This window comes from Glarea lozoyensis, assembly GCF_000409485.1.
Source record: "Glarea lozoyensis ATCC 20868 chromosome Unknown GLAREA12, whole genome shotgun sequence".
Lineage (NCBI taxonomy): Eukaryota > Fungi > Ascomycota > Leotiomycetes > Helotiales > Helotiaceae > Glarea > Glarea lozoyensis.
The window spans coordinates 1,033,479-1,046,736 of NW_007360986.1; the positions used below are offsets into that span (position 1 = coordinate 1,033,479).

The window sequence follows — 13,258 nt, forward strand, 5'->3', positions numbered from 1 at the left end:
AGCAGAAAAGCAGTTGGAAGCCGACGTGCATTGCCGCTGCGGCAGCTGGCACGCGGATTGGAGCGATTATGTAGTCCGTGCATGCTGGGGCAGGTCACAATGTGTTCTCATAGTCTAATTGGAACGACGAAGGAGACACCATGGAAGCCCTTAAAATCCTTATTTTGTTTTGAGAAGTAGGTGTGTTAAAGGATGGATCATTAGTCGCTCGAAAGTGGAGAGAACACATTATTGAGTTATGTGAGTATAATATGTTGGACTTATTAGATATGAACTTTGAATAAACTGAGGATCCAGGGAAACACGGTCTCAGTAAAATCAGATGGAATGCCAGTTCGAACGACCTGCGCGAGCCGCTGTTACAGTCGTCTTCTCACCACGAAGCGCCAGGGCTGTGCTGTGCATACCCGACTTGCGCAAGGTGAATACAGTACAAGTACGAAGCACAGTAGCCAGCGAATAATAATAAGCTCCTAAGAACCCCTGGTCGATAGCTACATGGGTGTCCAATGACTCCAATCACACCCGCCTAGAGGCCTGGGGTCAGTTGGATATTAAGCACCTCCGTGAGAGAGCGTGGAGGGTATAAGGAAAGCAGGAAACGTTGGATTTTTTTTCCATTCTGCGTTCGTCCGTCTTGTCACCTTGTGTTGCTGCCAATACCATGCTGCCTCAATTACATACAAAGCATCTGTGCACTATTTGCATAGGCATATTTATCACTATACTGCTCATTCTACGCTACTCACGCACCCTCTACACTACCTCTTCTCGGCTGGAGTCCTCCTCTGCCAACACCCACACTCTAGCTGTCAACCAGCAAACATTTCCAAAAAAGATCTGGCAATCTTGGAAAGATGACTCCGAAGATCCAACCGAACGGACGACGGGGTTTCCACATCAGTGGCGTGTGATGAACCCGCAGCACCAGTATGAGCGCATCACCGACGCCAATATGGAGACCTATGTCCACACACGCTTCTCACACCTTCCGACCATCGTGGAGACCTTCTCCAACCTCACGGATCCTATCATGCGAGCGGACATGCTGAGATATATGGTCATGAGAGCTGACGGTGGGATCTGGGCTGATATCGACGTGCTACCTCACAAGCCGATCACGGAGTGGACTCCCCCAGAATTCGGAGAGTCTGTAAATATGGTTGTTGGCATCGAGAATGATCACAATAAGCAGCCCATCTGGCCAGGTTCGCCCTATTCCGTACAGCTTGCGCAGTACACCATTCTTGCAAAACCGAATCACCCAGCTATGGTCACGCTGGTTGACAGGGTATCCGAAAATATTCGAAGCCTCATGGCGTCCAAGGCAGGAGCGAACCCTTCCAACACATTCGAAGAAGTCATGACCACTACCGGACCATTCGTCTTTACTGATGTGATGATGAAATATTTCAAACACATATCGGGTGAGGAGCACACTGGCGACGAGCTCAACGGGCTTCAGGAACCAAGACAGATCGGCGACGTTTTGGTTTTACCTAAAGACTGTTTTGGATGGCTCCCACACGAGAATACACACCCAAAAGATTATATTTTAGTAGAACACCTTTTTATCGGATCATGGCGCGGCAGCCACCCAGGTTGAAGTTGGAAAAGATTGTCTCGACATGTTGGATTTTCGCGAATGTGATTTTAATCGCTCCTCAGGACAGGCACTAGCAGACATACACATATAAAGAGTCATTTGGCTTGCAATTCTCCTTGAAATCACATTGGGCATGGTCTTGCAGCAAGAAATATCTTATGTTGAGCTGATTGTCACACCAATCTCGACTTTCCTGTTTGAACGCAGTATGGTAGGTATGAAGACTGGTCAATAACCTGTCCAATTGTTGGGTAAAAGCGACAGAGACTCTACTTCGAAGCTAAGGATATAGTCAAGTTACGGCCGCGATCAAACCTTTCCCTGTCGTTAGGATCCCAGCGAGAAAGGACTCAGAGACATGCGGCGATACTCCATGTTGTATAGAACAAGAAACGAACACCAACTATTTTTCGTACTCGAAACGCAAGTCTGCAGCGCTTGCAGTACGCTAAAATTTGCTGCACGTTGTAATTCTCAACAATATAGCGTTGATCGCTTTGAAGGAATAATATCAATATTGTGTCCTCTATTGTGTCCTCTATTCATGTGCTGAATCACCACGAAAACGCGTCCACTTCTAACTTGAAGACTGTCCCTCCAACTCTTCCTAACGCTGCGACTCTAGCTCTAACATCGTCACACATTCCTCCCGGGCCACAAACAACAATACCAACTTTCCCGTATCCAGACTCAGCTTCGACTCTCAATAACTCGGCTATGTTCAGCCGGTTCCCAACCACTACTTCCTTATCTGCCACCTCCCGCAAGACAACATCCATCTCTTCAACAAGCGCTTGAGAGGTCGATTTGATGCTCCACGACAATTTAATATTAGGATGTGCCCGAGTCCAGGCAACTAGACCCATGATCCCGATTCCGCCACCAATCAATAAAACATGATCGCATGTCAATATCTCGGAACACTGATTTTGCGGGTATGGACCATCTAGCAAAGTCAGCAACCGAGCATGCGAACGTAACAACCTCGTTAGGCCGCTACTCTTCTTAATGATCAATGTGACACCGGTTGTGCCCACAGCTTCGCCCCCATCTTGCCTGGCGATAGTTTGCACTCGCTCTCCCGACCATTTCTCCTCATGATTGACGTCGTTCGATGACTGTCCGAGCGACAAAGATGCGGATGCAAGCGAGGACTTGTAACTTCGGAACAGTGACGTCGAATTAATAGAGAATGGATGGTTTTCCCATGGTCGTAGAGGATTAAGACCAGGGAAATAAGCAAACGCTATATGACCTGGTTTGCCGGCCCATCTTAGACCTTGTATGTCGACACGCACATGGGTTGAGCCTAATTCTGTGACAACGGCTCGACGCACGCCGTTCCTGGCTACACGGAACAGGCGAAGTATGCGGTCAAAGAACCATACTGCGCAAGCAGCATACAGCCAGTTATCGTAGAAATTGAACCCCCATTTAAGCACAACATGGTACCAGCACCCGACAATAACAAACACAGCAAGGAGAATATGTAACACGAGAAAAAACTCATACGATAGCCTTCTAAAGTATAGGTGACTGAAAACGAGCATCGCACAGGTGAGCACTGTTGCTGCAATTCCCCACAGCCAGTACGGCTCCTTGGAGTCGGTCTCATAGCCACCGGAGCCTTTGTAGGCTACCAACAATGTAATACTATGAACGATAGCTTGGACTGCAAAGATTCGGGCTACCCAACGGTGCATCAAAAGATACGTCGAATAAGACCAGCTCGTAATCCAGAGCAAAACGTTGTTACGCGAAGAGAATAGGATAAGAAGGGGCAGAAGAGCATAAGCAACATGTCCTGTTCGATAGCCGATATATGCGAGGGTCTCTTCTTTGCGTGTAAAGTACCAAGGATGGGGCTGTGAGTTCGAGTAGTTGACGGAGCACAAGACGATATTGAGACCGAAGAGCATGACGATATAGAGCGCCTGCCCAACAGTTGGGACACTTCCTAGGCCCCAAGGAAGCGGGCGAACGTTATAGGTGCCAAAAGTCGAAGGATACACCAGATAAGGGTTGATTCTGTCGACGAGCACCTCTATTATAGGTAGTTTAGGAAGAAGCGTAAGGAGTATAGGAGTTCCGAGCGCAACTGTCAAAATCACAAAGCTATGTAGAAATTAGTTTAAACTTCACGTATATGGAATTTGGGCATCTCATACATGTATCTCGCCTGCAAAACTTCCAGGTAGTCAAACATAACCATGAATTTGCGTTGTTTCTCGTAATCGGCCTTACTAACCAGCATGGTCTGGTTGAAAATATTTCCTGAGCGAGAGTTGAACACTAACACAGGCTCCTCGGAAACCTCCGAGAGGGCGTCGGTATATCCCCAACTAGGTAGGCCGGACGTTTCTCCCATTGTCATGCCGTGCATAACTTCGTCTTCTTTCATGACCATGAAGGTTGCAGCCCAAAATTTCTCTCTCTTCCATGTTGGTACTTCGTCGTTGTCGCAAGCGGAGTTCATGCAATATGCCAAACTCTTCAAGAAGGCAGGGTCTTTGGCTTGACAAGCTACTGACGAACTACCCTCGGGCGAACATGAAAGTGTCGCGCTTGAGAGCGCATTGTAACAAGCGTAGCCACAAACTGGATCATACCAGTGAAAACCATAGCCTGGAAAGTGGGGATCCTCGAGATGGGCTGCGGAAGAATTGGCGACTAAGCACAGTACGAAGAGCAGCGGCAGATTCATCTTGTTCCAATTCCCAAGTCTGTCAGATTGTCATATGATATCAACACCCGCTCGGGGGGGGGGACGCTTCTCTTGTATCTTTGGGATGACAAGATGTCGTATGGCCAGCTGAAGCTGATCTGAAAGTTGTTTCTTAACCTTCTAAATGCTAGTAGCTGTAATTTCTCCCTGTAAGACTGCTTCCTTTTTACCTAATAATTAGACCATCAGGGTAAAGAAAAGAGTATGGAAGTCAGATATTGATCTATCCGAAAATCCCATGCCTTTTCTGCCACTCTCTTGGATGAGGGAATATGAGGACATTTTTGGCGGCGGCAGCGATGGAGCTGAACGCAAACAAAACGTTAACGAATTAGCAAACTTCCAAGATTGCGTTTACTCCATTTGGTCCTGCAGCTGACAGTTGAGCAATAATGCGCAGATTAAGCCAACCACCAACCGACAGGCTTGTAGGATAATACGTGTGGGGCTTCATGGGTGCCAGCAGCGCAGTAATTTTCGACGTTGCATTTAAGCCACTCAAAAAAGAGCCTTGGCAGATTTTTGCGGTAAACATATTATTGTATAAATAAACTCGTAGGGGTATAGTGTTACACGGCGTTGATGCGACAGTTCTGCTGAGACAAGAGTAAAGGCGATCTAGTAGTGGCGGTGACTACTGCTTTACATCTGCTGTGTTATACAATGTCTCCGGGAATGACTTGAACATACATATTTACATTAGCTGGGGACAGACTATGAAGAAGTGCAATGTGGCGAAGTGAGGTCACGAAGTCTAATAGTTACAAAGTCTTATAAGAGAGCAAGTGAAAAGGGGGCCTCGCTTATTAAGTATCAGGAGCCCCATCGACCCACAACGAAATCGTACAACCTGAGCTCGAGGCTTTCAGGGTTTGGCTCAATCGATCGCAGTTCTCATTCGGACACTAGAAAGCCACATTCATACGATTCTAAAAATCAAGATGAAATGATCTAATAACTTGATCGCATCGCTCGCTGGGAAACTATCCGAGTTATATAATAAATTGAAATTGATACCACACTCTGGAGAAGACTAAGGCAATGAAGCCAATTTATAAAAGGCAGGCTTTGAATATCTTGTGTCTTAGTTACTATATCTGTTATGCAATTCACCAAACTTGCTTAGAATTTCAAACCGGATTCGGAAAAATAAACAGACATTGCATGAACGCCTTAGCATATCAATAGCAGTAAGTTCCCAATCTACTCAAATAAACTTAACGCACAATTCACTAGTTTGAAAAGGATATCACTGCGAGATTAGTAGGGCAGAGTGGAAAGACTTCATTTAATTTGATTGTTGAACCATCCTTCCATTTTGATAGACATTAGTATCAACAGCGCTTGAACCACACCTTTCCCGATCTCCTAAAAGAGTGTTGATGTTTTCTAGACTCTGCGTAAATCCAAAGCTATACTCCAACTAAGTTCACTTCTAGTTCCAATGCTGAAGTCTCCCATTTGAGAGTACTCAAGTGGCTACGATGTCTTCATGTCAGCATTTTCTTGTTTCCGCTGAGATTCCGTACTTACACTTAGGCTTGTTATCAATGGCAAAGATTTTGCCTTTAGTGTTGGAAGCGTGCGTTCCGTAGGATCGTTGGAGGTTCATCTCCTCCGGAGTCTGTTTGGCTTGAGGAGAAGCGGCGTCGACTTGTGGTGGCCAAAATTTCTTCCATGGCTGGGTCTTTTGTTGAATCTGAGAGGAAGGCATAATCGTTGCTTGGGGTTTCAAATAAAAGAGCAAAGCTAGGTAGTTTTGTCTGAAAGCTGATCTGAGTTTGTGTTTTGATGGGGAGGAAGTATGGATTTCGGATTTCAAGAAATTGTTCTCGCCTTTATACTGTTCTAAATCTACGGCTAGGTCGTCTTCCGAGCTTATGGTGGAAGTCCACCTTCCGTGTGATATCTGTTTCGTAGCACAATTGCAACCATAAGATATCAATAAGCTCATGTACCCCACGAGATTTTTTGGAATAGAAAACATATTGACCAATCTCACCCTACTGCTTGTTGACCAAGCGACCACCCTCCACATCTTTGTCTCCATTTATCCCTTCTCCTCCCACCATCCAAGTAACTGATGCAGCATACCATGACTCCAATGTAATCTTCTCAAATGTACGCATGTTCAAAAGCGTACTGCCAAGTATGTAAAGACCGGTAGAAATTCTACCTCTTCCCAGCAATCCGCTCAAACCAGCTCTTAAGTGTATAGTTATGCCCATTTTACTTTGGTGGCTTTGTCACGAGGATCTCAACTCGACATGAAATAATTTTAATATGTGTAATCACAAATCGGCAAACAGACATGCATGTGGCCGCTAAATTGAAACTATTGTCACATTGAACAATTAAACATACTCTCTCCCAACTCCAATTGAATGTTATTAGACCGTCCTTGACACGACACCACCAATAATTTATTCGATTGTTTTAGGAATCTCCGCAAAGAATCTTCGTTTATTTGGAACAATGAATCAATCTGTAACATCGACCCTTAGGTACGCTCGAGCCGACAACGAAGCTCTTTTGAACGAGAAAGCGTATATCCTGAACTACTCTACACCTCCAGAGATCGCCCGCAGCAATTTCGTCATCGACTTCTTCCCTGGGATCAAGATCAACAACCTCAGAACTGCAGGTCTAAGCTTTGTCGAAAATGGATTATCCATCGCTACGCTGCCCGACTGTATTTCAAAAGAAGAATTCGATGACGAGGAAATGATAGAAAAACATTATCTCCCGTCAGTACATGACTGTCTTCGTCAGACACTGGGCGCACAGAATGTGTTTATCTTCGATTACATGATCAGAAAGCGTGAACCATCATTTCCATATCAGCCCAAAACTGATGACAATGCACCTCAGCCTGCTCTATCTGCTCACATTGGTTAGTAAAGATTCATGATATACAGTACGTATAATAACTAGCTGTCAAAGATTATACCGAGGACGAAATAAAAGGCAGACTCCATCAGTATTTCAAAGAGAAGGCGGAAAATTATGGGAAACAATGGTTTCAAATTGTAAAGTACGTTTCCTTACCAATTTGTATGCAAATACGCGGCTAAGTATGAGTATCAAGTGCTTGGAAGCCACTTGAAGGTCCACTAAGAGATTACCCTATGGCGTATTGCGATGCAAAAACAATGGACCCCCAAAACGATCTCTTAGCAGTTGATGAGGTTTTCCCAACAGTAGCGAACGAGGTCTATCAGGTTCTTTATAATCCAAGCCATGAATGGTACTACATACCAGATCAGTCAGCTTTGGAACTCGCTATTTTTGCTGGTTATGATTCCCGTAGAGGTCAAAACCTCTCTGTGCCGCACTGCTCTTTTGACCTGGGTGACAAGTCCTCCACAGGCCCGAGGCAAAGTATTGAGGTTAGAGCTTTTGTTTTTTATGGAGAAAATTGATCTGGAATTTAAAGATTATATCAAATTGGAACCCATTATGAACCACTCATGCAAAACAAGACACTATTCTAATGTGCTCGTATAGCTCGAGACGTGTTTTTGTTTAAAGTCTTACATCTTATCAGAACATTTCAGTTCAATGCCTTTAGTGCTTGAACGACAGCTAGATTAGGCCGGATTAGAAACAGTTCCCAAAAGTCGGGATTCCTCTGTACAGTCTCAGCACTCTCGTACGGCACGATAGTGATATTGGACAATCCAAATCTCTCGTACATCTCAGAAGTCCCGGAGTAGATGACCTCTAGTGAAACACCTTCAAATTCTATAGGAGGCTCACAATGAAGCACACACAGGTATTTGACCCCACCTGGTATTTTATCGATCCAAGTGCATGAGCCGCCATACTTGCCATTCCTAAGCGCAGGACTCCAAGGATCTGCATCGCGCACCCCAATAAAACGGCCGCCTGGCTTGAGATAGGCGACAATGTTGCGAAACATTCCTTCTAGCACATCTACATTTTCAGCAAAGCTGAATATCCAATTTGCCATAACAACATCGTACCCGCCGCTGCGTAGTGGGAGGTGAGTAATTGACTTGGAGACGTCTGCTTCGTAAAATCGAATCAAGTCTCTGCGGTTCAATGAAGCTTCAACATTTCGGCCCATTTGTAGCATTTCGTGCGAAATATCAACCACATCAACGCAGTCTGCTCCTAATTCTATTGCTTGTCGGGCGTGTAGGCCAGTACCACCTCCTAGATCAAGGATTCTTGACGAAGTCAGAAAGTGTTTTTTTGTATTGAAAAAAGAAATCGATGAAATGAACCGGGAGAATGTTTTAACTACTTGAGGTTTGCACAATCTCCAAGAGCGATCCGGATTAATTGAGATTCAAGTCGCCCAGAAGGAAGATTGGAATAATCGTTGTATGTGATTGCAGAGGTGCTGTAATCCTTTTTGACCTTTTCAAGGACCGACATGTTGAATTTTGTCTTTCGATTGACGAACGGATGGAAAGAGATTCTGGTAACTAAGTGAAATACACGTCTAAGGCTCAGAGGGAAACAATAGACCACAGGTTTTCTTGGCAGGTATCGTTATCTTCGACATATTTCATCTGTAAATTGGGACGTCAAATTTAGACAGCGTCGATATTTCGCTTAATTCCCCGCGTGAATTTGCTCATATGTTCTCAGAGGGACTACCCCAGTTTACTTGCTCATACCCACTCAAAATTGGATCTTAGCATTGGCGCTGCAGCGGCAGTCCAGCCTTCCTGCACGACAAGACAAACCCAGTGGACCCTAGAGCGCGTGGTTACATTTGACTCTTCCTCGCTGTAAGAGGTTATATTCGCAAGTTGGCAAACGCCTGTTGGCCTTTTGTTCCTGGTGTTGGAAAATGAGCCAGAATACACGTAGGAAATAACAGAAAAAAAAAGATGTCTCTCTGTACTGCCGACATAAAGATCAACTAGATACAACATTAACTACTCCATCAGGCTGCAAGTAAATAAATACGGACCTGTTAAATTCTGTGAATGAATGAAAAGGCCCTGTAGAATTAGGTATAGTCTAAAAAGTCATTAGTCGGCGGGTTATGCACATAGATATTTCTTGCCCTCTGCGAGCCGAATTGAAGCTTAGTCAGTTCCCTGATAAATATCTGATGTGATGAGCAGGTGCAAGTGAAGCCGGAGCAATCAAGATTCTGACACATGTGCCGGGTTTGTCATGAGACCTAAAGAAATTGCGCAGAGGTTGCAGGATCCAAACAGTATCGATTACTGCTTGCGTTCGTTTTCTGCCTAATTATAAGCCTAGGCTAGTCAATGAGCACATTTTCATGGGGTATTGGACTCTCAAGTGTTTGCACAACGAAGAAAAGCCCATGGCTTGACCGGAAGATAAAAATCGAATTCGAATACCTGCAGTTGTCCTTAAACATGCTCTTAGTTAGGAAATCCTGCAATGTGTGATTCAACCTAGCTTAATCTTCTGAACCCGACTTAAGGTAACGTCGTTTTCATCATCTAAGGAGATTTTCCCAGCCGAAGTTCATCAATGAAAATGTCTGCTGCCCTCTCACCAATAGCAAATGCCGTGTTGGCAGTATTGGCAGCAATATTCCCAGGAGGAATACTCATATCTGCAATTTTAAGGCCCTGGACTCCATAGACGTTAAGGTTCGAATCCACCACACCACTCTGCGCAAGAGGCGCCATCTTGCAGGTGCCCAAAGAGTGCCAGGTCGTGCTAACATTGTCAATTAACCACGTCCTAATGATCGCATCGTCCTCTACAGTGTATTTGATGTTTTGCACATTCGTAAGTGGTCCGTCGGTTTTGTTACATACGGCATCGGATTCCGGAGGGAAGGGGGGGTGCCCCACAGCTAGTTCACCGCGATACGTTGCCATACGTCGCATTATTTCTCGTTGAGTCTTATATGCCCAAACGTGCTTAGTAACATCGATCGGACTGAGAAAGAAACCAGTTTGAAAATCAACAGCGTCGCTAGGGTTGGTACTATTGATGTGAATATGACCGCGAGAATAAGGATAGACAGAAAAGGTGCTCAAAGAGATATATTGTCCAACCGGAAGGCCTGTCGGATCACCTGGAAAGCTAACTTCGATTAGAACACACGATAAACTGTGGAAAGAGTCGCATTACCCGCTTATTAATGCCATCGAGACCAATGGCTTGTTGATATTATTCTTGAAGTCTCGATCCCAGGTGGCCTTGAAGTCTGGCCCTAGAGCATCGACTTCTGCATCGGTTGGCCGAATCTTTGCACCAACATCTTGTGCATTCCAGCCCAAAATGCTTGCATTGGTCGCAATCAATTCCGGAATGTCGAGACGACCCCCAGTAAGAGCGTCGACAGTCTCATCAGCGTCCAGACTGGTATGATACGGGTAGGCCAGCAAGTGATGATCTTGATATTCTTTACCAACTCCAGGAACCTCCGCGACGACGGGGACAGAAGCACGTTTCAACACCTCAGGATCTCCGACGCCTGATTTCTCAAGTACAAGAGGTGTTCCCAGAGCACCAGCTGACACAATGACCATCTTTTTTGCGGCGATACGCTTTTTGGTGCCACTGCTCTGGAAAGCTGGGTTAGGTTGATATTCTATCCCAGAAGCTTTAGTCCCCTGGAACAAGATCCGTAAGACTTGAGACTCTACAAGAACCATCAAATTTGGATGTTTTCCATCTTGTAGTCTGGGGTGAAGATACCTATGGGCTGTATCCTGCCGTTTGCCGTCTGGGCCGATAAATCGCAAGGCGCGTTGGACGCCATTATTGGAATCTAGATCTTGTAAGTCTTCAATTTCTGGGTAGCCGACTTTATTAGCAGCTTGAATGAAGTCATTTTCTGATCTATGTGCACGGTAAGTGCCCCCAGATATCAATGTTGGACCCTCCAATCCGTGTGTGGATCCTGAGTTAGGTCCGTGGTAAGTTTCCAGCTGAAATGGAGTTAGCATATAGCTGTAACCACGATTGACAAGACCGAACTTTTTTGAGATATGGTATCATTTCCTCAGCAGACCAGCCAGGCCCCCAATCATTCCAGTCCGATCGCTGTGCTCGGCTGTACATCATCAAATTGATAGATGATCCTCCTCCAAGCGACCCTCCAGAGGGGACGACGAGCTTACGACCCCCGAGTTGTGCCTCTGCTGTACCTTGATAAAATATGGTCCGCTTACTGGTAGGCAGAAGATGACTCAGGAAGAGCAACGGATGAACGACTGCAGGATCGTTGAGATTATCTGGCCCGCTCTCAATAACTAGTACTGTCAATTCAGCATCGGCATCACTGAGTCTCGAGGCAATGATGCACGCAGCAGTTCCACCTTCAGAATCTCAGCATATTATCCGTCGTCATAATTCCAAAGGCTAGTGCGCCTCCACGTACCTCCCACAATAATCACATCAACCTCTGTTAGGCTCTGGGGGAGTTCAGTGTAGACTGCCATTTTTGTTATGACGAGCGTTTGGATGCCAGTCAAAATTCAGATGAACTCTGCGATTTAAATAATGGTTTTTGGCTATTCTCCGCTTACCAACTGGGGCAACCTGTTGGAAATATTATGTCAAGTTCTTGGCATCTGTTGCCGCAGTACCATGTCAACGCATGAAGGTGCCGATGATACCTGAGCAACATTTTCCGTTCGATACCCAGTTGATTTGACCGTAGAACTTCCACAATGAGAAGGACCAAGAAATGGGTAACATCCGCCATACACAGCCGGTAGCAGATACAGACATACCAAAATATCCTCTTCTACCATCGTCTGTGCCTTTCTGGTACTGGATGCCTGAGCCGTAACACTCTTGCTGACTGTGCTGTGCGCCTCCTTGAGTCCTTGAGTCCTTGAGAGTCAAGATTTCTTCGCTGTCAGTGTGTGACAGAAGAACAGATGAAAGATGGAACAGATAGACAAATAACGACAGATTTCGCGAATTGAAGAAGGATAACAGTCTAAGAATATGACTTGGCTTCCGCCGAATGGATGGGGGTCCAGTGAGCAATGAACGTCCGGCCTTCACGCAGTAACCTTAAACTAAAATATTTCTGCCGGGTCGTGGGCGGTGTAGAATCTGCAACCCCCCACCTGGTGCCCTGCCTCGAGCCTGCCCAATCCGCCTGCTACGGTGTCGTACAGAACTTGCCTATCGACGTCGGTGTGCTGCCACTATGTCAATTCTCCGTCCATCACCTCAGCCGATCTGTTTAGAACTCTGGGTGGTATTATCTTGCGCGATCGAATACGCCGCGAAGCGCCGCAGAAAGGACTGAACCGATTGCTACCTGCGCAGCGCCAATTTTTCCACATTGTTGCTAGACCTCTCAACATTGCAGCGAAAGAGGGTACCGGCGGTGGAAAGTATCATTTGGTAACAAATGTAGCGTGTTAGCAAGTCCTACAAAAGGTTTTCTTGGATAGCTAACCCATGCTCGAACGATTTGTGAATAGCTATCAGCCAGCGGCGTTCCATATTCATATGCGTGGTGTATATTGAGCCCCGGCTGCGGAGATTTCTGCCTTTCCGAGGATGAAAGCATCTACCCGTGAGAAGCCACTCTTATGACGGAGCGAGGGTACTGTAAATCTTCCAGATGCGGGAGAGGAGTCATATGATATAGGGGATCATTGGGCTATCACCGAGCGGAAAAAGTATTCACTAGCTTGGCGACTGATGTGTACTCAAGCGATGACTCTCTAAATTATCATGAGAGCCCTTAGCTTCAAAAATTGGGCAGACCGGTATACTAGGAACATGGGACTAGCTGGTTAATGTATCGCTTCACAAATCTTACGCAGTTCAAAGGGATGGATTTTGGATATTTTAGCACCAGTTGTTGACAGGATGCCAATAACGCTTGCTGACAATCAAATCCAAACCCCGCGACAAAGCTGCTACTTTTTTGAGCGGGGTTTGCGTGACGGTTGCTTTAAGAAAGCTACCACCTGATCTTCTCTACA

At 45.6% G+C, this 13,258-nt stretch overlaps 6 protein-coding genes across 6 annotated transcripts; 2 read left to right on the forward strand and 4 right to left on the reverse strand.

Annotated features, from left to right (window-relative positions):
• Positions 1 to 955: 955 nt before the first annotated feature.
• GLAREA_10768 (uncharacterized protein) lies at positions 956 to 1,606 on the forward strand (the record flags this gene model as incomplete). Its single annotated transcript, XM_008079868.1, has 1 exon — positions 956 to 1,606. One exon carries the CDS (start codon positions 956 to 958, stop codon positions 1,604 to 1,606), a length of 651 nt encoding a protein of 216 aa, XP_008078059.1.
• A 554-nt stretch (positions 1,607 to 2,160) lies between these two features.
• Positions 2,161 to 4,310, reverse strand: GLAREA_10769 (Ferredoxin reductase-like, C-terminal NADP-linked; the record flags this gene model as incomplete). The annotated part of the gene is made up of 2 exons (XM_008079869.1): positions 2,161 to 3,721; positions 3,775 to 4,310. 2 exons carry the CDS (start codon positions 4,308 to 4,310, stop codon positions 2,161 to 2,163), a joined length of 2,097 nt encoding a protein of 698 aa, XP_008078060.1.
• A 1,492-nt stretch (positions 4,311 to 5,802) lies between these two features.
• On the reverse strand, positions 5,803 to 6,045 carry GLAREA_10770 (uncharacterized protein; the record flags this gene model as incomplete). The annotated part of the gene is made up of 2 exons (XM_008079870.1): positions 5,803 to 5,819; positions 5,865 to 6,045. The coding sequence occupies 2 exons, from the start codon at positions 6,043 to 6,045 to the stop codon at positions 5,803 to 5,805; spliced, it is 198 nt and encodes a 65-aa protein (XP_008078061.1).
• A 761-nt stretch (positions 6,046 to 6,806) lies between these two features.
• On the forward strand, positions 6,807 to 7,753 carry GLAREA_10771 (uncharacterized protein; the record flags this gene model as incomplete). Its single annotated transcript, XM_008079871.1, has 3 exons — positions 6,807 to 7,224; positions 7,275 to 7,365; positions 7,420 to 7,753. 3 exons carry the CDS (start codon positions 6,807 to 6,809, stop codon positions 7,751 to 7,753), a joined length of 843 nt encoding a protein of 280 aa, XP_008078062.1.
• A 131-nt stretch (positions 7,754 to 7,884) lies between these two features.
• On the reverse strand, positions 7,885 to 8,735 carry GLAREA_10772 (S-adenosyl-L-methionine-dependent methyltransferase; the record flags this gene model as incomplete). The annotated part of the gene is made up of 2 exons (XM_008079872.1): positions 7,885 to 8,524; positions 8,602 to 8,735. 2 exons carry the CDS (start codon positions 8,733 to 8,735, stop codon positions 7,885 to 7,887), a joined length of 774 nt encoding a protein of 257 aa, XP_008078063.1.
• Positions 8,736 to 9,787: 1,052 nt separating this feature from the next.
• Positions 9,788 to 11,746, reverse strand: GLAREA_10773 (FAD/NAD(P)-binding protein; the record flags this gene model as incomplete). Its single annotated transcript, XM_008079873.1, has 4 exons — positions 9,788 to 10,382; positions 10,431 to 11,233; positions 11,283 to 11,623; positions 11,686 to 11,746. 4 exons carry the CDS (start codon positions 11,744 to 11,746, stop codon positions 9,788 to 9,790), a joined length of 1,800 nt encoding a protein of 599 aa, XP_008078064.1.
• Positions 11,747 to 13,258: the final 1,512 nt, after the last annotated feature.